The sequence below is a fragment of the Silene latifolia genome, chromosome 3 (assembly GCF_048544455.1).
Source record: "Silene latifolia isolate original U9 population chromosome 3, ASM4854445v1, whole genome shotgun sequence".
NCBI classification, from domain to species: domain Eukaryota; kingdom Viridiplantae; phylum Streptophyta; class Magnoliopsida; order Caryophyllales; family Caryophyllaceae; genus Silene; species Silene latifolia.
Window position 1 is genome coordinate 115,969,943 of NC_133528.1, and position 24,190 is coordinate 115,994,132.

The 24,190-nt window shown below is 41.3% G+C and overlaps 1 protein-coding gene across 1 annotated transcript; it reads left to right on the forward strand.

Moving 5' to 3' along the window:
- The first annotated feature begins 17,449 nt into the window (after positions 1-17,449).
- Positions 17,450-23,086, forward strand: LOC141647885 (uncharacterized). Its single transcript, XM_074456251.1, has 5 exons — positions 17,450-17,684; positions 18,456-18,585; positions 18,679-18,879; positions 18,971-19,138; positions 22,411-23,086. Exons 1-5 carry the CDS (start codon positions 17,551-17,553, stop codon positions 22,858-22,860), a joined length of 1,083 nt encoding a protein of 360 aa, XP_074312352.1. The 5' UTR covers positions 17,450-17,550; the 3' UTR covers positions 22,861-23,086.
- Positions 23,087-24,190: the final 1,104 nt, after the last annotated feature.

A 24,190-nucleotide genomic window follows, 5' to 3' on the forward strand; every position in this document is an offset into this window, starting at 1 on the left:
TATGTAAGGTGTTTTAGTTGACACCTTAACTTTGACAAGTTGTAGACTCGTCGAGCTTTATTTGTTGTTGAAGTTGTAATCCCTCCCATTATTAATTAAATAAGAGGATTGCCCGTGTCGAAAATTGTGAACGCTTGTTTCTTCCATCCATTTTGTAAAGGCAATTCGATTTGAATTGTCCTAAACATTTGCACTTGGGAAAGTGGTATTTTGTGGAAAGGGAGAAAGGCTCATTTTTGTATTTTTGTGGGAAAAAGGGGATGATTTTTCCCTTTTCTCCTTTTTTTTTGGGATGTTTTTGTACGTGGGATTTTTGTATGAGGATGGTTGTTTTTGATTGCGGGAATGGTTGTATCCTCCTTGTGTAAGGAAGGATTTCCTACGTATTCACCCGAAGAGGTGAAATCAAACCATAATCGTAGTTCGAAATGTTTTGTAAATTTGATTGGGTTTTGTGGTTGTATCCCTCAGGCATAAGAGGGACTGCCTACGTATTCACCTGAAGAGGAGAAATCAAACCATGCTCGTAGTTCAGGGAGGTTTGTTTTAGTACAAATGGACGTTGCCTTTGACAGATCAAAGGACATTCGAAACGGGCAAGGTGCCGCAACTTAGACTCGATAAAATATGCAATTTCAAATCAGAACACGTTGAGGAACTTGACTTGAAAAGGGTTGAGGTCTTTGCTAGTTGTAAAACTAGGCTAGGTCGTTGGTTGCTATGGTTCAAGGGTAGTACTTCTTGAGTTGGTCTAGGTTGGTCGGGTTTGTAAAGTCTTCCCCATCTAGGTCACTCAGTCTCACTGAGCCCCCCGAAAATATTTTCTTGACCAGGTATGGCCCGGCCCAGTTGGGTTTGAATTTTCCCCTCGGATCGACGGGTAATGGTGCTCGAACTGACTTGAGGACCAAGTCGCCCTCCTGGATGTTTTTGGGTTTAACCTTCTTGTTGAATGCCCGTTGTATACGTCGTTGGTATAGCTGGACGTTGTACAAGGCGTTGAGTCGCCGTTCGTCTAGAAGAGTGAGTTGCTCGTACCTTCGACGGGTCCATTCCGCCTCAGGGACTTGACTCTCCAGTAGGATGCGTAGAGAAGGGACCTCTAACTCTACCGGTTGAACCACCTCCATACCGTATGCTAGGTAGAAGGGTGTGGTGCCTGTCGGTGTTCGAATGGAGGTTCGGTATCCCCAGAGTGCGAATGGGAGTTTACTCGGACAATCGCGGTAGTTGTCTTGCATTTTCTTGATAATGGTGACAAGAGTTTTGTTCGCTGCCTCCACCGCTCCATTGGTTAGGGGACGGTAGGGGGATGATCGATGTCGCTTGATCTTGTACTTGTCCAGCAAAGCTTGAGTTTCCACCGGAAGTGAGAGCCTTGATCGCTGATGATTTCATGGGGTACCCCATATCGGCAGATGATGTTGTTTTGAATGAACTTGGCCACTTGTTTGGCGGTCAAGACTGCATATGACTGCGCTTCTACCCATTTGGTGAAGTAGTCGATGGCGACGAGGACAAAGCAATGCCCCTTGGTGCCTATCGGGTTGACTTTCCCGATGATGTCGATGTCCCAGGTTGAGAAAGGCCAGGGTGATGTTATGGTGTATAAAAGGGATGGTGGTATGTGTTATATGTTGGCGAAGATTTGGAAATTGTGGCAATGTTTGACGTAGTTACGGCAATCGGCTTCCATGGTGGTCCAGTAGTAACCTAGCCGCATGATTTTCCGTGTAAGCATCATTGCACTCATGTGAGGACCACATTCTCCGTCGTGAACCTCTCCCATGACTTTTTTGGCTTTGTGATGGTCAATGCAAAGGAGGAGAATTCCTTGGGGTGTTCTTTTGTAGAGTTGATTTTGGTTTATCACGAATTGTGATGCAAGTAAACGGATGGCTCTTTGTCCTCTTTGATCAGAGTTGGGAGGGAATTCGTTTTTGGTTTTGTAATTGAGGATGGCTTGGTACCAAGGTTCATCATGGCTTTCCTCGTCATCGATAATGGCACAAATGTGAGCTGGCTCGCTCTTTCTTTCGACACATAGGGGCATTGATGTCATGTCGTCAGGTATGTTGACAAGCGCGGCAAGTTTTGCCAGGGCATCAGCAAATTGATTTTCCTCTCGCGGCAAGTGGAAGTAGTCGACTTGGTCGAAGAACTCGGCCTCTTGATTGATCTTCGCTCGGTAGGGAGCTAAGCTGTCAGATCGGATTTTCCATGATCCGGACACCTGATTGATGATGAGCGAGGAATCGCCGTGGACCTTCAGTCTCTTGATGCCAAGTGTGATGGCTGCTTGTAGGCTGATGAGGCATGCTTCATATTCAGCGGCATTGTTGGTGACGGCGAAGTCTAGCTTGACCGAGATCGGAACATGTTCTCCCTCTGGTGATATTAGGAGGATTCCTACCCCGAAGCCTCTCAGATTAGATGCACCATCGAAGTATAGGTCCCATGCGTCGGAGTCGGCACAAAGGATGTCTTTGTCAGGAAGTGACCATGTGTCGGTCGTTGGGTCTTCGTTGACGGGATTCTCTGCCAGGAAATCAGTGACCGCTCTTCCCTTGATAACCTTGAGGGGTACAAACTTGAGATCAAATTCGGACAGCATGATTGTCCACCTAGACAGCCTTCCGTTTAGTACGGGTTTTTCGAAGATGTATTTAACCGGGTCCATCTTGGAGTAGATGTGGACCGTGTAGCTGAGCATGTAATGCTGCAGCTTCTTTGTTGACCATACTAGGGCAAGGCATGTCATCTTCAGTTGGGTATACCTCGTCTCGTACTCAATGAACTTTTTGCTGATATAGTAGATGGCTCGTTCTTCGTTGCCAACTGTTTGTGCTAACATTGCTCCCATGGTCGTGTTGGTAATGATCGGTATAGGATAAAGGAATCCCGGGTTGAGGTGGCATGAGGACAGGAGGTTTGGATAGGATTTCCTTTATCTTGTCGAAGGCCTTCTGACAGTCGTCGTCCCAATCGGTGTGATCGGAGGCGCGAAGTTTCTTGAATATCGGTTCACAAATCATAGTGAGCTTGGCAATGAACCGGCTGATGTATTGGACCTGACCGAGAAATCCCCGAATCTCCTTCTCGTTTCTAGGCCGAGGCATTTATTGAAGGGCTTTGATTTTGGTTGGATCAATCGCAATGCCTCTTTTGCTGACGACATGTCCCAAGAGTTTTCCGGAGGTGACCCCGAATGCACACTTCTGAGAATTTAGTCTCATGTTATATTTCCGCAGACGAGCGAAGAATTTTCGGAGGGCACTGATGTGGCCGTCCCGTTCTTTTGATTTGACGATCATGTCATCGACATATACCTCTACCTCCTTGTGCATCATACCATGTAGGAGAGTGGTAGCGGTTCTTTGATAGGTTGCTCCGGTGTTGATGAGGCCGAAAGGCATGACCGTGTAGCAATATGTACCCCACTGCGTAGTGAATGCAGTCTTGTGCATGTATTCCTCAGCCATCTTAATCTGGTTGTAACCAGCATACCCGTCCATGAAGGATAGGAGAGCATGCTCGGCGGTATTGTCTACCAGAATGTCAACATGTGGCAAAAGGAAGTCGTCCTTTGGACTCGCCTTGTTCAGATCCCTGGAGTCGACGCAAACCCGAATTCTTCCGTCTTTCTTTGGTACTGGCACAATGTTGGCCACCCAATCCGAGTATTCAGACACCTTGATAAAACCAGCCTTGAACTGTTTATCCACTTCTTCCTTGATTTTTAGGGCCCACTCCGGGCGCATCCGGCGTAGCTTCTGCTTCACAGGTTTAGCCCCGGGTTTAATGGATATCTGGTGCTCTGCAATTTCTCTGTCAATCCCAGACATGTCTCTGTAAGACCAGGCGAACACGTCCTTGTATTCGTGGAGGAAGTCAATGAACTGTTGTCTTTCCAAGGGGTCCAGGGTTGTCCCTATCCTAAGTTCTTGAGGTGTATTGTCGGTTCTTACGTTAATAGGTTCGGTCTCCTCAATGATGGGGGTTCTGGTTTCCCGTTTGTCGAGTTCTTTGGCTAGGTGAGGTTGGTAGTCACTCAAGTCAAATTCCTCGTAGTCATTCAGAATTGCATTGCAGTTAAATTGAGACGAGTCATAAGCAAACTTAGCGTTCATTAAGTTGACACGAGCAAAAAGCTCGGAAAGGACAGACATCTCGTGGTCAGTCATAGGCGACACAACAGAGGAAGTGGCCCCTGGAACAGGCTCCAGGTTATCACCTTTCATGGGAGTGGGGGTGACCCTAGTAGACTCAGCCTCTGAATCAGCCACGACTTTGTGATAAAACAGTGGGAAGGGGACCTTGACTGGGACATTAGGAGTGTTAGGAGCTACGACAGACTCTGACTCTGACTCAGACTCAGACTCAGATCCTTCTTCACTTCCCTCCTTGAACATAAGGCCTTCTCCAGTTGTTATCTTGAGAATGCGGCCTTGGCGATCGGTCCATTTGACGGTCTTCCTCCAACCCTGGGTGGCTTTCTCCGGGTCAGTATCGGAGATCAAGGCGGTTGGATCAAATTGATTGTCTTTCAGGGCGATGTTGATGATGTCCTCATAGTCGAGGTGTTTGACGTTATCTTCCCCAAAGAGGAGTGTGACAGCTTGTCCGTCAAGGCATGGTGACGGCTTGGACACAGTTGATGTAGCTTCGATGTTGTCGGGGATAAAGTAGCAGTCTTGGAAGACTTCCACTCCCGGGTACCTAACCTTCACCACAGAGTCATAGATTGGCTCCGGGAAGCCGTGGTAGAGCTCGGACTCTCCCTCGGGGACAAAGTATCCGTTGAGGGTCAGATGGTAGGGACGGAGGATAACCTCGTGCTTCTTGCGTTTTCGGACTAGGAGGTTCATCTCCTGGATATCTTCGTCGGTAGGTTCATATCCCAGCCCAAAGGGAATGTTAGGGACCTTAGCCTGTTTCAAGGGAGGCAACGGGTATTTCAGTGGATTGAGCGGCAAACCCGGGAAATAACCCTGACGCATCATAATACGGTTGACCGTGAGGTTGGTGAACGGGTCACAATTAGAGGGCGTCTATTCATCTGTTATGGCGTTCACGGCTTGGAAACCCCACATTTCATTATCATCCTCCTCAATGGCTTGGGAGGCTGTCCCCTTTCTCATGACTGCCTTGATCGGGGAAGCGGAAATTGTGATCGTTTTCCCGTTGAAGGGGACCCTGATCTTCTGGTGGAGAGTTGAGGTGACCGCCTTGACGGCGTGAATCCAGGGACGTCCCAGGAGCATGTTGAAAGAAGCGTCGATGTCGACCACTTGAAAACTGGTTTGTCTTTCCAGTGGTCCGGTTGCGACGGACAAAGTGACTAGCCCAGCGACCTTGCGACGAGTGCCGTCGTAGGCGCGTACTCCTTGATTTGTCGGGACAATCGATTCCTTGATACCCAGCCTGTGGGCAGTCTTGAGAGGAATGACATTCATCGCGGAACCGTCATCCACGAGGACCATGGGTATATTTTTCTGGAGGCATTGTACGGTGATATACAGGGCCAGGTTATGATTGGCTCTGAACGAAGGGATATCCTCGTCGGAGAAGACGACTGGGTTGTTCAGATCAGGGGCGTCCCTTGTCATGTGCGCCACTATTTCTTCTGGAGAAGAGGTGGAGGGCACGGTTAATTTTCCCAAGGCCTGCAGCAAGGCCTGTCGATGCTCAAAAGACGTTGCGATCAGTTGCCAGATCGAGATCTCGGCTTTTGCTTTCTGAAGTTGTTTTAGTATTGAGTTCTCAGGAGCCTTTGGTTGAGGGTCTACCTCAGGAACGACTTGGTCATTCGTTGTTGGGACGACCGTTAGATTGTTCGGATTCTGATAGGGACGTCCGGACCGGATGAGATGCCCAATTTCTTTCGCTCGCTTCTCCTTCCCTGGGATGATATAGACGTCCTCAACGTCATCTCTCCAGATGCCGTTTATTTCGGAGTCTAGAGGGTACCTTGGAGGGGTGTTCCTCGGTTGGCAGTTCTTGTGAGGGATACTTTTGTAAGGGCGATTTTTATGGGGGTAGTTATTTTGAGGGTAATTATTTTGAGGGTAGTTATTTTGAGGGTAGTTATCGTGAGGTCTATGCCAGAATGGTCGCGGGAGCAATCCATCCTAGCGTGGGTAGTTTTGAATGCTTGGGGAATTCTCCCTCGGGCGCGGTGCTGGAGGATTGAAGATGAGTCGACGGTAGGCGTCGTCGAGTCGGGTGATTCTCTCAGAGAGGCTGGCTATGGCCTCCTCAACTTGTTGAAACATAGTGAGCATAGTGGCAGCACTAAACACAAACACTCCGTCTGAAGGATCTTTTTCCAAAGCATTCACCTCGTCATCAACTGGCAGGATGAGGTGAGAGGAGTCTAGGATCGGCTCATCGTCAGAGATGGCGTGAATTCTCAGGGGATTCGTTTTGTTGTTCGGTTTAGTCGGTGGGGGTATAGGCAAATCTCCAGAACCGGGACTTCTTGGCATCGGTCAGATCCGGGGTGGGTCCGATCAGTTGTAACTTCCCCTGGTCCATGAGCCTTTTCAGGGCACTTGCATAAGTCTACCCTATGTTGGTAAACACTCTCTGGGGGCGCTCAGTTCTCTTAGTAGATGGTTCAACGAGGTTAACCTTATCAATCTTGTTTGTTTGGCCGTAAGGGCGAGATCCGGTTGAGGTGGATCCCTGATAACCTCTGCCAGTGGTCTTGGCTAAGACACCCTTTCGGAGGTCGTCCTCCATGCGCATCCCAAGAATCTGCAGATCTTGGAAGGTCTTGATATTCTGATACCTCAGTAGGTTGGCATAAACTGGGCGGAGATTGTTGACAAACTTTTCCACCAAAGTCGACTCACTCGGCTTACTGACCAATTGAGTACTCACCCTCCTCCAACGGGTTAGGAACTCAGTGAACCCCTCCTTATCGTTCTGGGTTAGCACTTCGAGAGTACGGGTATTGGCCTAGATCTCGACATTGTCGGCATACTGTTTGGCAAACTCAACTGCGATATCATCCCAAGTGGTAAGGTTTTTCGGATCAAGGGAGTAGTACCATCGGCGAGGGATTGGTTCCAAGGAGGATGGGAAAATCCGGGTAAAAAGCTCCTGTTTGACCCCTTTAATGGCCATGTAGTCTTTGAAAGCACGGATATTATTGAGTGGGTCCTCCACTCCTTTGAACTTAGGCACATCAGTCAGGGTGAAGTTGTCAGGTAACTGGTCTCCAACAGGTTCGAACCTTCGGTTGTTCTCAAGATGGATATTGTTACCCCGGGCTAGGAGTTGTTCTTCCAAGAGCTTCAGCCTCTTCTCAGTTTCAGTCAAAGGTGGGGTAATATGTTCCCCAGTTTCCTTGTTCTCCAGGGCGTCGATACGGGTCTCGACGCTTTCTAGGGTGACCTTAAGAGCGGTAAGAAGGCTGGCTAGCTGATCAGTTGTGACATCTCTGTTGTTGTCATTGTTGTTGTTGGACGAAGCTGAAGACGGGGCCATGGCTATGAGGCAGAAAAACGGCTCACATTACAACTCAATCCGACACGGTTCCAAGACTGATCGCAGACAACGCAAAGGACGAGACAAAGATCAGACTCAACAAGACGGGGGCGACCGTGTGTGGTCCCTCGGTGCTGACTCGATTTATGACATGACGGTGTCGACCGAACTTTTGACACGAGTCCAACATGACGGCGTGACGCCGTTGGACGGGTCTCGTGGTTAGACGACTCATAAGTAAAGACCCATAAGTACGTTTGCTTTGACTCGATAGACACGAGGCGGAATTGGAATGGTGGACTGAAATTTTCGAAAATAGAAATTTTCAAAAGATTCATTTGTCGCTTTAATGGACGGCTTCCGAAGATAGAAATCTCCGCAAGTCGATCAGTTGAAAGGGGTCATCTTAAGTTTATTTGCAAAAGACGGTTTGAGTTTGAGTCGGCTCGGAAAACAGTGCATTGTTTCCCAAGACGGTTTTTGAAATTCAAAATTGTACATTTTGAAAATCGGGTTTGAAATGTTTGAAGAGGTCTCGGGGACGGTGTATGGTCCTCGGGATCTCGAAAGTGTCTCGAGAAAAGGGTGTGTGCTTTTCTCGGGTTTTGAAAGAGCCATTGTCGGCGCGAAACGGGTTAAAATCTGTGTCTAGACGCGGCGATTATAACGGCGTAAAAAGGTGATTTGAAATGGTTCTACAAAAAACCGGGTTTGAAAATCGTCATTACGACGGCCTAGAAAGGCGTGTTGAAATGGTTATAAAAATCGGGTTTGAAAATCGTCATTATGACGGCCTAGAAAGGCGTGTTGAAATGGTTATACAAAACCGGGTTTGAAAATCGTCATTATGACGGCCTAGAAAGGCGTGCCACGGTCGGCGAAAGACCGGGGTTTGAAATCGCCATTATAACGGCGCAAAAAGGTGATTTTGAAAGTTTGAAAATGACACGGAAGGACTTATGATCAAGTAGCACATAAGCACTCGCAGTTCATTATATTATGCATTATGCTGACACGGGTTTTGGCTTAAAAGGGTGGGTTACACACCAAGCAATCAAACCCCGATTTGCGAGAGGGATACCAATCCAAACAAAATGTGTAAGGAGGGTTCCCTAGCCTCGTGCTCGAAAGTGATGAAAGCTCTTTGACGAAACAGAAATGTGTAACGTCAATGGTATGCTTGACTCAATCGGGATTCGAAACGCGGGGATGAGAAAACTCACGCCGACGAGACGAGCCAATTGGTCGAAAAGGGTTAGGTTGTGGGACCGGACAAGGAACCCGACCGTGACCGTAATATCAATTAATGCATTCCAACCAACACCTCGTTCGAGTCTCACCATCTAAGGATCACAAAGACGTAAGTGTCCTAGTTCTCCCCAGCGGAGTCGCCAATCTGTGGACATGGCCCACCTGCAAGCCCACTTCGATCTGTGGACATACAGCGGTCTTTTGAAAGCCACGCTCGACAGCGTAAAAATGCTTTCGACCGGATCGTTTTAGATCGGTCGGTTTCGTCTCGGTAAGGGTCTCGAAACGATTAGAGATGTTCGGAGTCGCCACCAAGCATTTGTGGGATGCCTGGAACCCGTTCGAAATCCACTTTATACCTCGGTCAAATCGAAGCACAAAGCAGCGTTTGACATAGGTACTAAAGATAAGGAAATCGTCCCTCTTTAGCATCCTATCTCTAGAATGACTCTCGTACGCCCTGGATAAGGTCGTCCACTATCTAAAGTTTCTGAGTAAGAGGTGAAGGTACGCATTGGGAAGCCCTTTAATCAGACACCCAATCCCGCCCGCGTTAGCGGCCTCTACTGATCGATCTTGGTTGGTTGAATGCAAAAATTGATAAAACGGTTTAAATGCATGAATGCGCATCCAATAATTTAAACCTAACATGTGAGAGCTTTCTAAGTCGGTTGATTTAATCCAAGTATCAAGTATAAGATGTCGAGTTGGATTAATGATTGATTTGCATGCAAGGGAAATTAAACATCCATTTACCGTATTAGGTTTAGGGTGCATAACATGATCCATTTGTCTTAGTAAGGCATTTTGCAAATATGGTTTTGAATAATCAAATAGTCATATGATCCGTCCTATATCCGGGCTAACTGGAGTCGGATCGTCCTGGACTAATGATGGAAAGGAACAGGCCCTGTACCTGACGGCTATATGAGGCGCGAGCCAGCCGGCAGTTTAAGGGGCCTCCCTCTGGTTTTGAAAGTGAGAAATGGAGAGCCTGTTTAGGCGCGGGTTAGCCCACGGTTCATGTGCCGTGTTCTGACCTTTTAGAAAACGTTATAAAACGCGTTGAAAATGGGTATTTTAACCCGGTTTGATTTAAAGGGGGGTCGTTTAGACCGCATAGAACTAGACTCGAATAATCATCATTATTTTGATAATATTCGGTGTCGGGTTCGATTTGACAAACTTGACATGAATAGTTTTGAAAATAATTATGGACTAAATGTTTTAAGTCCATTGGAATGTTATTAGTCGATACTCATCATCGTACCCGGGTTAAAATCCAGCATGGTATGTAGAACCAAGGATGACTTTGTGTTGGGGACTAATATGCTTGTTTTGAAAATGTAAAGAAATGATGAAAGACTTTAAAATACCTCCCAAAAATGAAATAAAAGGTTTTAAAATACCTTTTAAATGTTATTAACCAAATATTATCACCGAAACACGGATTTAACCGTCATGGTATGAGGAACCAAGAGTGAAAAATGTTTTATGGTTAAAACAAATGAAATAAAATAAAAAGGGTTCGAAAATATTTGGAATGGCAAAAACCGATTACAAATATGAAAGTGGATTAAAGGGAAATGACGAGAACAAACACGGTTGATCTCTGGTCTGAACACCCCATTTAGGCGCGGGCAAGTTGGCGACCTAAGGGGCTTCTGCCTCAGACCAAATATCAGTTTTGGCTCGTTTATTCCATGTTTTGGCTCATGTTATGCACGTTTTAGCATGTTATAGTCATGAAACAAATGAAAACATAATAAAAGAGGATTTTTACACCCTCATACTTACATGTTTGGTTATGGCGAGTGACCGACGTAAGTGTAACAACTCGTTTGATCGGAAAAAACTCGGTTTAAAACCGTTTTGGTAAGTAAAAAGAGTGTTTTAATGTTAGTGATGGTGTAGTGGTCGAAGTGGTCGGTCAAGTGATTTAATGCACGATGACGGTACCAAACAATGTGTAAGGCTTGTATTTACGATCGATAGGTCGTAAATACGCGTCGGGTTGTGACTTAAGAAGTCGAGTCGATAATTTGAAGGGAGAAAAGAGAGGGCGGACACTCGCGTAAGTCTCAAATGGGTGGCATTTGAGGGGTATTTATAGGAGAATGAGTGGTTGTGTGAGTTTTGAGCGACGTGGCCACTTGGGCTGCTCAAAGAAGCGCGAGTCACGTCGCGATTCTTCGAGTTGTGTTGTCACTTTCACAACAAACGCAATCATGATTTGTTCTATCCTAGGTTTTGTAGTCACATGTTTGGTACTTGACCAACATGAATCCGGGAAAACTTAAGGTAGAAGGTTTGAAATGTTTTGTTTTTGGTGGTTGACTCGGTTTGACTCGTTGTTGGAGTCGGGATTTGAATTTTTGAGTCGGTTTTTGGTCCGGTGTCGATTTTGACTCTAGTTAGTGTCATTGCGACCCCGTCGTCGTGCATTAAACACTCCAAGTATTTTTGAAATGTTTTGAAATGTTTTATTTTCGAAATCGTTTTAAGTTTTCCGACGTAAAGTTGTACACAAACTGTCGATCAAACGCCGCGATTCCAAAACATGTTATAGTCCGATAATCATCGAGTGTTTGTTGGAGTCTCAGCAGATACTGGGTATCTACATTTTTCAAAATGAATTAAAATAGCAAAAAAGAACATGTTAATTAGAGGATCATGTTCAAAACCCGGAATACTGAATACTAGTATCCTCACAATAACATTAGACCAATAACAATACAAAAGGTTGATAATCATATCCCCCTTTCAGATAAACAAAACAAAACAACAAACAGCTCAATCTCCAATTAATCAAACCTTTTGTTTCCAGTCATTTTTACTCCAAAAAAACAGCCACGAGTAGTCTTCTATACCCACCAATATTTTTATTTCTAGTTTAAGGGCAAATTAGAGAAACAAATCACAGAGTAGATAAGAGAATAATAAAAAAAGAGAAATCGAATTACCTGACTGGAAAGGAGGCAAAGGGGGACGAAATCGATCAGTACAGTGGTTTAATTAGAAGGAGAAGAAGAACGATGGTGCGCGAGAGCGGCGGACGCGATGTCCCTGGCGGAGGAGTGGTCACCGGTGTGGAGGAGGTGAATGCGATATTGGTGGAGGGAGCTAGGGTTTCACTAGGGAAAGGGGAAAATGAAATTGAATTGAGGGGATTGAGGTTTGGCGATGTGGAGATCAAGAGGACTAACGAATATGTGAGTGAGAATTCTAAAGGGTTATGCTTTATTTTTATTTACTTTTTTGCTATTAAGTCGGTTGTTAATAAAAACCGACAAAAAAACATATTATGGCGGTTTTTAAGCCCAAAAAATTGTAACTTAGTATTAGCTTTTAGCATCATTACTATTGTCGGTTGCTAATATAACCGCCACAATTGACTTATTGTGGCGTTTTCTATTTGAAACCGGCATAAAAAGTTTCACTTATCACGTCGGTTCTTACTTAAACCGCCACAATAGACCTCCTATATACATAAAAATTGTGTTCCCGCCAATTTATTGGGCTTTTCGCGTCATTTATATTAGAACCGCCACGATAACTGCGTCGTGATAGGGGTTTTTTCTACTAGTGTACGCAATAGAACATTAGTAAACACATAGCGATCCCATGACACCCCGTAGTGATCGGTTCAAAGTTGTAGGGCGAGATCGCGACTTTAGGACGTCTCCCAAGCCGTTGCATTAGCTCCTATCAACTCCTACCCGGGTTCATTTTAATTTGACTCTCTATATTCATTGTGTTCATTAGTTACAGGTTCCAAAATCGTCGTTCAGATACCACTTTGTAACACCCCCATACACTAAGTGCCTTGCCAGGACCACCTAATGCATGTGAATGTTACCACCTCGGTTACCCGAGGCAATGTATATCAAATACACAATAAAGAAACGTACTTTATTAAGTAAATTTAAAGCGATACATGTCCAATACCAAAATTGTTAAAGAAAATACAATTGTTTCCCAAAATGTCAAACCGACTAAAGTAAATAAATGTTTAAGACACAGCGGAAGACTTCTAGACATCTTGTGGCAACTCAACCCAGTTATCCCATGCGCGTCCATCTCATAACTGCTCACCATCCCCGAATGGACCACCACAATTTTCAAAACATTTAAACGGGGCCAGTTACTGATTACACAAAAACAATACAACAGAAGCAATACACAATTATCCAATCTCCATCATAACTCCACACACCTGACTAGACACTACAGTGTGTAGTCCTGCCAGAATACTCATCGCAACAAGTATTCCACACCGCCAGTGGGGGACCGCAGCCGTTCCCACCTAAACCCCGCTCATCTCATCCGAGCGATAACCCATGTTCCTTAATGTGCACATCCTCTCTGTGGCGGGTTCCAGAGAGGGCGGATCAAGGGCGTGAAGCCACTCCCGCAAGTGACTCCACTCAGCCGAGGACGCACCTCGCGACCACAGATAAACAATCACATCCAACTACAACATCAACAATTACCAATTCTAATACGATATAGACAAATATTATTAATCCACAGCCACCAACAATCAATCAACCAACCAACATACATGTAACCAATAACTAAGGGGTTGTTTGGTTGACACTTGAAAAACACAGAAATTGGAAAATCCCATGAATTGCAAAAACATGGGTTGTTTGGTTGCCATATTTTTTGAAAAATGGGGGAATTAGAAGTTTCCAGGAACTTCCAATGCCTACATGATGTTGGAATTGGCTTACCTACTCCCCCCTTGGTCATTGGAAGTTCCCATGGAATTTAATTCCTACATGAGCAACCAAACACTATTGTCAAATTCACCCAAATTGGATGCAGGAACTTAATTCCCATGAAATTGAAGTTCCTAGGAAAATTAAGTTCCTTGATCAACCAAACGACTCCTAAGTAGTAAATCCTACATTGAAAGGCAAACATCAAGATCGTCACAATCAGCTAATCAAAACCGTTCTTCAATGCAATCACCTCCTATAATCACACAATCATACAATCACTATCTAATACACATCATAATCCCAAAAAACCCCCCAAAATACCCAATTAGAGTTTCAACCAAACTCAATGAAATGATATAAAAACTGTACAAGGATCTTACCCACAATGCGACGGTCTCAACGGCGTAAAGAACTCAACGATCCGACGACTCTAGCTCTTAAGATTTGATAGCAATGAGAGAGAGAAGCAACGTAACTTTGTTTTGTCTTTGTGAAGTTTAGAAAAGTGTAAAAATGAAAAGAAACTGACGGATTAAGATTATATATATTTCTCACGTTGCTATCAAAACCCGTCAAAAACAACTTGTAAAACAAACTTACTCGATCGAGTAAGTAACTTACTCGATCGAGCCCCCAACTTACTCGATCGAGTGCCCATCAGCAGAACACTATTTCGTAGACCAAACATACTTACTCGACAGAGTAAGCCCCACTCGATAGAGTACCCAAAGACATAGAAAACCGTAGTATTACAATAGTTTTATAACTACTTTAATTAACTAATTGTTGTACAGTAATTTCGTAAATCTGTAATCTACTTTGAACGCATCATCAGATTATCTTCGATTCGAAATTTTTGAAAACGTAAAAAAGAGACTTGGGTTATTTTCAAGTCTAGTTTCTGCCTGTAAATTTCATAGCTTTTGATCAAGTAGTTTGTTCAGAATAAATTCTTTATGAACGCGTCGACAGAATATCCGCGTATGCACTAGTGGTCTATGGTTTGTGTCTTTAACCTAATTTATATTTCGAAACAAGGTTTGGTCTTTTTATGACATTAAATTTATAAAGTATATACGATGTTAGGATTTTTTTTACCGGAAATCATTTTGTTAAACTCGTTTTAGAGATCCTTACTTTTTAAGTGACGTATTTTGTCAGACTTTCGTAATCTGTCTGTTTAACCCTAATAACTTCATATTTTGATGACGTAAACCCAACAGAGTTTGAAGAAGAGACACTTAGGGTTCTAACCCAATTGGTCTTGCATCAATAGGATTTTTCTATAATTAATTATTAATTTTACGGTGAGACTGCGCATGCTGTTTTTCTGTAAAGTTAGATCTTTTATAGTTTAAGATAAGTTTATTATTAGCACGTGATTATCTAAGATAGGATTATGGTTAGTGCAGGTTAGGACTTCCATTAGAGCATGGTCATGGCTTAGGATTACCTATATGGTTAAGAGTTTGTGTTGATTAGAATTGGTTATGTTATGTATAGATTGTGCTTTCGAGGAAGAAGAGTTTTGAGCTTGTGTTTTGGATTTGCTAAGCTATCGGTAAGTTTTCAACTTACTCAATATAGATATGTATGATAATGTGTGATGATGGATGGAGATGATTGGTTTTCGAATAGTTTCAAGTATGTTTCTAATTGAATTGGCAAGCATGTTTTATAAGTTTATGAAGTATGTTTTCAAGTGAGAATTATTATTGATTATTAAAGTTATGGTTCGACCTATTTGGATTAACCAATTCAGCTATTTGGCTACTATTTTTAAAGTGTTTATGGAGATGGAAGAGAGGGGTATATGTCTATGGCGGACTTTGCCTTATATCAAGATGCCTTAGGGACCCATACTTATTAGAGTTGGTGTCTCGTCATTTTTCCTCCTCCTTTGGGCTAGTCAATGTGAGGGGTGTGCACACTCGGGATCTATGGCCAGTTGGTACATAGTTGGGGAAGGCTTGTCAATCCGGGAATGGCTTGCTGAAACCTTCTATACATTGATACTCTTTCCGGATACCAAAGCAAAGCAAGTTAAGAGTAAGTTTAACAAGCAAGTTTGTTTATAAGCTATGATGAGAAAAGGAGAAGTGCTTTGAGAAAAGATTTGAATGTTTTTTTATTACTTTTTAAGCTGGTTTATAAATATGATTGTTGATATTTATTATGATCATATTGGACTATGTATTTGTATTGACTTGTTTTGTTTTAATGTTGTCAACCAAATCTTTCACTCGTGGACCTATGATGAACCATTTAATATTTCCGATTGTATGGGGAGTAGAGTAATTGACATTTTTTGCTATGTTATGCGATTGGGACGAAGGGATAGAGAGCACGCGTGACGACAAGTTTAGATTGTTTAATAAGACTAGTAGTTTACGTTTCCACAGCAGTTGAACTTATTTATTATTAAAGATATTTTAAGACTTTAACTTTCTCAAGTTTATTTCGAGTTAAGAAGGTTGTAAACTTTATTAAGACTTTTCCGCTGCAAGTTAATTTATTCTAGTACCCTTTATATTTATTTTGATATCGTTGCTTTATTTGAAGTGACACCATTAATACGCCCAGTTTTCGAGTTAAAGGTTTACAATTTTGGAGGTCAAAAATTGGGGGTGTTACAAATCTTTACTTACAAGTCAATGGGCCATTGTCGAAATCGCATCTTATAAGCTACTATAACGAGTAAGTTAGCTGCTAATCATAAATTTTGATTCATTCCTAAATTAAAGGGCATCATTTAACGAAAGAAGTGGAAGACAATATTTTCATTACTTTGAAACAATCTTACTTTATTCTGGTATTGAGTTTTAGGGAAAAAAAATAAAAATAAAAAATTACCTAAAATTTCTCAAGTAATTACATAATATATATTAGATTATGAGCAATAGATAATATAAAATTAACAAAAAAATCAGTTTAATTAGTTAATATTATTTTCAATTTATATAAGTTGGAGTGACTTTAAAAAATCATCTAACAACTAAAACATAACATGATGACACTGAAGGGTAATGAGTAAATAACGTGTTAATAAAAAAAAAAATTAACCATTTAAATTTTATTTTCAATCTGCCATTTTAAATTATCACAAATTATCTGTGTTGCATACAAAATGATATAAAATATTTAGAGGCAACTGTTAACATGACTCAATAAACAAAAGAAAAGAAAAAAAATAGTATTTGGCTACTTGAAAGGTAGATGAACCGACAGTGTTGATGGTAGGAGGTTGTGATGGGGAAGGGGTCGCAATGAGTGGGAAATGATGGGGTGGGGAGTCGCATAAGGTTACGAGAAGGGTTAGGCCGCCGTGCATGGAGTGGGGCCGAGATAGTGGTTACGTTGGAGGTACGGGGGAGGACGTAGGGGGTAAGGTAGTTGGAGGACGTATGATATGAAGTGCATGTAAGGTGGTGGTTAGTTGTGGGGGTGGTGGGGCCTTCTGAAATAGAGGTTGGAGGGACGCCGTGGTCCGAGGTGTTAGGTGCATTTATCACTGCGGTGGAGGGTCTGTTGGTGGGTCACGAGATAGCTCGTCAGTCATGGCGAATACTGTTATCGCACGTCCAGGCAATGAGAGATGGAAGAGAAGGTAAACAATAATTAATTAAGAGGGTAATAATCAAGTTGGGTAATATGATAAAAAGCGTACAACAATGAGTAAAATTAAACATATATTGTGTAGATGATTGGTTATGAAATCTATAACAATTTTATTTCCACTTTTCAGACTTCACCTCTCATAAGTACAAAAAGTCGATAAAAAAAATCAAAGTAATTCGAATAAAATTAAGAAACATAAACTTATCAAAAGTAGATGGCTAGACAAAGTATATTTTCTAAAATCTAATAATTTAAATAAAAAAATGAGTAAGTTTTTAGTTTTAATAATACTTTCTTTTACCATCCGTGCAATGTACGGGTTCAAAAACTACTATTGATATATTGTATACACGTACACAACCGCTTCACACAAGACTTACCCAACATAGAAGGCGAAGTAGCAGCGTTGCCTATTTCTCAATTCCTCGTCATTATTCATTCAGTGTGAAAAGGGGGAGAAATGTCGAAGACGATAGTACAACCTGTAGGCCAGAAAAGGCTTACGAATGTCGCCGTCGTTCGCCTGAAGAAGCATGGAACTCGCTTCGAAATCGCCTGCTTCAAGAACAAAGTTCTCTCATGGCGTTCCTCTGTGTATTCTCCTCTCTCTTTCCTCTTTTTTTTTTGTTCTCTTATTAAACCCTAATTTTTTCATCTCCTAACTTAATTTTAGCTTCCGTATATCAAATTAGTTTCTGATTGTTTACGACCTAATTTTGTACGGATTTGCGTTTTTCTTTCTTTGTTTATATGAAATTAGTCCACAGTAGTGTTTTCCGTGGGTTGTTTGACTTATATGAACTGTTGTCTGCACTGTTTTAAATGCCGGCGGCAAAACCGATATGCTACCGAGTTATAAATCACTGCAACTGCTTTTTTCCGCACTTTCAAGCGATATTGGCTGAATTAAGTGAGATTAGGCCTCGCGACTTTAGATTCTATAACTGTGGTTCAAATTTACATTTAATACTATGATTGTCTGTATGATTTAATTGTTGACTTATGTGTATTAGTTGGAGCTGTTTTGGCTAATACGAATGAAAATTGACTCTGAAAATTTATGCGTTAGGTGATTGTTGAGAGCTTATTGAGTGTATTGGATGTCAAACTTTATATTTGTCGTAATTTTGAATTGCTGATGTTGATTTGAAACTATTCTATTATATTTAAGTGAATTTCGTCTAACTTTGAGTGTTTTGGGAGTTTACATAACAGGCGTCAGTTGATTACGTGTTACTTGTGTTCAGGCTTAAGTCGTATATTTTGAACATGTTTTGAAATATTGAGTGCTGATTTTGAAATAAGCAGTGGGTATTGATGAGTTGGAAGTTAGTTTTATATTTGCTTTGGGGTTGTGGTGCGCAGAGAGAAGGATATAGATGAAGTGTTGCAGTCGCATACTGTGTACACCAATGTTTCGAAAGGAGTGCTCGCTAAGTCTAAGGATTTGATTGCTGCGTTTGGGACTGATGATCAGACTAAAATTTGTGTGGAGGTGAGCGGATACCGAATTTTTGTTCTTTTGATTAACAATTTGATTTTAGGTTTCGCTATGATGTTATGGGGTTCTGATTAGAGTTTTCTTTAGATTTTGGAGAAAGGTGAGCTTCAGGTGGCGGGTAAAGAGAGGGAAGCACAGCTTTCCAGTCAGTTTCGAGATATTGCAACCATTGTCATGCAGAAGACCGTTAATCCTGAAACCAAACGTCCTTACACAATCAGTATGATTGAGCGTTTAATGCATGAAATCCACTTTGCTGTTGATCCACACAGCAGTTCAAAGAAGCAGGTTAACATTGCTTCCTTGTCTTTATGAGTTTATTCATGCTGTAACTTTGCTTTTATTTGGTGGATCTCAAGGTAATTCGACATCTATGTAGGCCTTGGAGGTCATTCATCAGCTTCAGAAGAACTATCCCATTAAAAGATCTCCCATGAGACTTAGAATCACTATTTCTCAACAGAACTTTCCTTCTTTATTAGAGAAGATAAATGCATGGGATGCTGAAATAGTGTCGAAGGAGGAATCTGGAAGTCAACTCTGTGCTGTAAGTTTTATTTTTATACTCGCCTATTATGTTCCAGTTACTATATGAATGTTAATAATATTTCTCAAAACTCTAAGTGCTTAGGATTGGAAGTGTCCAATTCACGTGAAGTTCTGTTTTCATTCATGATCTCCCTTGTTTTCTATCATGACGATGATGGTGCTTTATATGTTGTTTTAGGCATGTAAATGTTCCTTGTATTGATCTAGTAATGCTTTCAATTGAATATGTGTTTCAACTTTTTTGTTGCTGCATATCTCCATAAATAGAAGGTAGATAATCTTGTTCCGTTTAACGAATTTCATGCCTTTGATGCTTAGTTTAGGAAGCCCTGTTACACAGGCAAGCGCAGTGAGATGCTAAGCAAAATGACTCCTTAGTATGCCTAAGGCATGCGGCACAAGATGCGCCTATGGCACAACTAGTGAGATCGAGATGTACCCAAGTACATTTGAGTATCACTATTATGCAATTTCCATTTTTTTTTTAAGTTGAATAAAACAGCTTGCTTACATGAAGATATTCGATCTTTATCCCAATTAAATACTTATCATAGAACATTCATGCAGTATAATAAGCGAAATAGCATAGGGCTTTTGATCTAATTTTGGTCCACAATTCCCTATAAATCATAGGTCACACCTTTTTTTGATAGAATGTGTTATTTTTCTCTGATCTTCTTGCTAACGTTCTTAGTAGTTTGCCATGGAATGATATGGACTATGGTCTTGAATCTTGTGATATGTTCGAATGATACGGTATATGGATTAAGCAAAATACCATTTCTTTTCCTATCTAGTATCTATTATAATTTTCTTTTGAAGAACTTCTCTTACATGAATATATCCTCCAAATGAATGATCTTTATTTTACCCAAAACTCACTTTTGTGTGGGTGGGTGGTGGGGGGGATATTATTTTTGGTTGATAGTCGCGGAATTTTTTTTTTTACTTGGCCAATACGTAGTTTGGACTTTTGGTAGGTGATTTGAAAGAAATGCGCATATAATGTAGTAGCTATGAAAAGAATACGGAATATATAATATCGAGGAGTTTCGAGAAAGGGGTAGAACTGAGCAGATTGAGGGCCATTATTTTGTTTTCTTTTCTAGCGTATTGACCTTTAAGTCAAACCTTGAAAGCAAAATTGTATAGCTTGCAGTCTAATCTGAAATCTTGACAGCATCGACTCCGTGATGTGAGTAACTTTGCTTCAACCTTCCTAAGTTCCTTGTACAAACCTCATATGCTTCTTGTTATTTTGGTAGTAAATTCGTATGTTTACACGGATTTGATTTGATGTGAATATGTGACAAGGTGTCGAATGTCGGCACGGCTATTTTGTGAATACGTGTCATGGTTTTGGTCTAAAATGAAGCGTAGTGTCATGTTGTGTCCGGTTATTTGTGTCCTGACATGTGACGCGCGGCCATTAAACTTTCGAATTAACATAGGCAAAGCAACGTTTCTCTTGAAGTTCCTGTCATTAATTCAGAAATGGGTTCTTAAATCTATTTTAGTTAGTAAACAGTTGTTTCTAGTAAATAAACTTTTTTCCAAGTCATTAAGTTTTGAATTTTCTTCATAACTGCCAACTCTCCTTGGATTAATTGACTTGGTGATGGAGCCAAGAATGTTACAGTGGAATCTCTATAGGAGAATTGTGTTAGTGTCTTTTTAATTGCTCTTTTGTGCCAATGTGCATATTATTAAACTCATAAATCTACACTCAAATGGCCTGAGTCTGACATTTTCGTGAAGTCCGTCTCTGAACATCATAGTGTTATTTTTTAGCATTAATGTGTTCTTGGAATGCAACATTTTTTTGTGTGGAAAAGGATGAGAAAATAACTAAAGCCTAGATTGGTGTTAGCCATTAGAGATCTTAGGGTTATAGAGGTCATACTGTTGGCTGCTTTCTACTAAGCGTGAAAAGGTGGTGTGGTCATGACTTCAAAGTTCAAACCTACGGAGTATTAACGTCATTTTGTCATGAGTCGCGCAAGGGTATAAGTTATATATTCTGAACTCGTCGTTGAATAAGAGATTGCCTCAAGTTATCTGATTGCTTGTTTGTTGCTTTCTTGTGGTATTCATATTTGCGCTATCTGTTTTTTCGACCAAACATGATTTCTGAAGTTCAATAGGTGTCGATTTCTGGAGTATGTTCATTACATGAAGCTATAAAGCTTGTTTGTTGCTTACCTGTGGCGTGTTAGTTCCTTTGCGTTAAAGCCAAATTCTAACTATTGTTTGGCTTTGGAATACAGTGTATAAAGCGAAATAGCTAACTAGCTTACCTGTGACGTGTCAGTTCCTTTCCTTTGGAGCCAAAATCTAACTATTGTTTTGGCTTTGGAATACAATGTGTAAAGCGAAATAGCTAACTGGCTCAATTGCGTTTTTTATATTGGGAAGTAGTAGTCGATTGATGCTCTCTCCATCTCGTTTGTGCTGTCCTCCAATGACCAAAGGCGGTATTTATTTGAGGAAAAAAATGACGAAATAGCATTTTTTATCGTTGGCTATAAGAAAATGAGGGTAATATAATCGAGGTGGAATATTAGTATCTAGAGAATTTAACTAGGAGCAATATGAAATGTTTACAATTTTATTACACTAGGTTTAGGAAGGGACGATTATTTTGAGCAATCAGAATAGAAATGGGGACAACATAATTGCGATGGAAATAGTACAATTCTTGATGCAATTTTCGTTATGGTTCGTCCAAAAACCATGCTATTATCTAAGAGGTAAGGTTGTCATTGATGTCTTGTTTGTGGTAAGATTTAGCAATCTTAAAGATGCTTGGGTTTGTGTCATTGTTTGTTATTTGTGCATGTTGCGTATCTTATTAAACCACAACAGCGTCCTTTTAATCATTACAATTATTATTCACGCATGACGCATCATGAGATGACGAATCTGTTCATTAGCATATTGATGGGTGAATGCTGTAGTACTGGCAAATGCATCTCAAGTTGGCTCATATTCCATCTAGTCAGTAGTCCCTCACTCCCCCTTCGTCTCATCCCGATCTCTACATTTTCTTTTTTACATTCTGTCAATTTCCTTGCATCTCCTTTTTTTGAGGTGTTTGTGTATGTTAAAATTTCCGTATAAGATCATGTTGGTGACTTCTACTCAACATTTCTCTTTTATGAGAACTGTGTCTAACCCACAAGAAATAAATTCGATGGCTGCTGTGTTTTACACATTACTTGATTGTTCATATTTTGTCAAGGCTAACATGTTTGTAAACAACAAATACAGATTTGTGAAATGGACCCTGGTATCTTCAGAGAATGTGATGGCCTAGTCAGAAATCTACAGGGAAGGCTAGAAATTCTAGCAGTGTCGGTGCATGCTGAGGGAGATAGTGGCGTTGATCATTTTGACGAACTCAATGAAGAATCGCTTCCAAGCATACCAAAAGAACATACTGATGCTTCTGTTCTCCAACTGAGCGACACGTTGCAAAAACAGTCGGTGTCGACCAAATCTAAAAATGTTGAGGGTGAAGCTAAACAAAGTAAATGCAGCACTTGCAATGCATTAGTGGGAGATGCCAAACAATACCGAGAGCACTTCAAGAGTGAATGGCATAAGCACAACCTCAAGCGCAAGACTCGCAATCTTCCTCCCTTAAGTGCTGATGAATGCTTGGGTGATCTGGAAGTTGGCTGCTCCTCAAAGGATGATTTGAAGGAATATTCGTTCTGAAATGCTATTAATGAAGTATGAATTTTTGCAGAACATAGTATGCAGTTGACTGCTCGTTTAAGGATTTACCCAGCCACGATGTAAATGGTGACTAAATACTTGTGAATTGTGAGCTTGGAAAGACATTTTTCTTACTGTTGGCTTTGTTGCTTTACTGTAAGTCACCTTGTGAAATTACTGAGTACAATACTGTGGAATATTATAGTTGTATCTGATCGCCTTAAAACCTTGTGAGATTTTACGATCATAGTGTGGTTATGTTAGCCCTCGGTTCCCAAGCTCAGAATTTCTATTTGGAAAATGTGCACTTGTTCAAAAACAGACAGCATAATATCAAAATCTTGAAGAAAAAGAGATTTACATACAACTTGTGTCCACCAGAAAGCGCCACATCTTGTTATCAAGCTACAATATTAATACTAGTAATATGCTAAACCAAAGCTTGAAAGATCCACGAGCATCATTTTCATGAGCATCGTAAAGTAAGAGTAATGTCCTTCACAAATCACAACCCAACAAGTAACAACAAACGACCACGATCTTCTCATTAGTGGATGACAGGCTTCAGAGTTCAGAGGATGGCCTCTCAATTTGGATAACCCAAGCTCAGCATCCAGTTCTTCGTCTAGTTCGCCAATTATATAGTACATCTGCAATGCAGGAATAACAACAGTCAGTATTAGTTACTGTTAGGACCAGATAGAAATTCTGTCAAGCGCAAAGTTTAGCCTACTCTTCAATCAACACGTTGAAACCGGCAAAACTGACCCAAACCAAGTAATGTGGCCTAACACCCGAATCAGACGAGAACAGGACAACTCGAATATGACCAACAATGACAATTGACCTAATTTGACCCATAATTGTTGAGCATGATATTGAACCGACCCGTTTGTTGAACACCTGTTTACCCAGTTTAGAAGCCACCAATTGGTGAGTAAATACTAAATAGAAGAGAATCATACATGTTATTGATAGAGTCAAATAATGTCGAGCCAATTAGTTGTGTTTAGTATATTTTTGTTATCAAATTCCGGGTTTTGAATATGAAATGTTGTATATGCTGGTTGTTACACTTTGGTTAACTATAATTGTCATTGGCTTTTATGTCTTGAGGTTAGTGTAAGTGTATTATGTCGGTGACTTGAGGAGAAGAAATCAGTTTGCCAAAGTCAAGTCAAAGAGATCGAGATATAGACAAGTCAAAGTCAAGGGATCAAACCTGAGCCATGGTCAACTAAGGTGAAGAAGGAGAGCCAAAAGTAAGCCAAGGAAATAAGTGCAAAGCCAAGAGAAGCAAGTAAAAGGAAGAATTGAAGCCTTGACATGC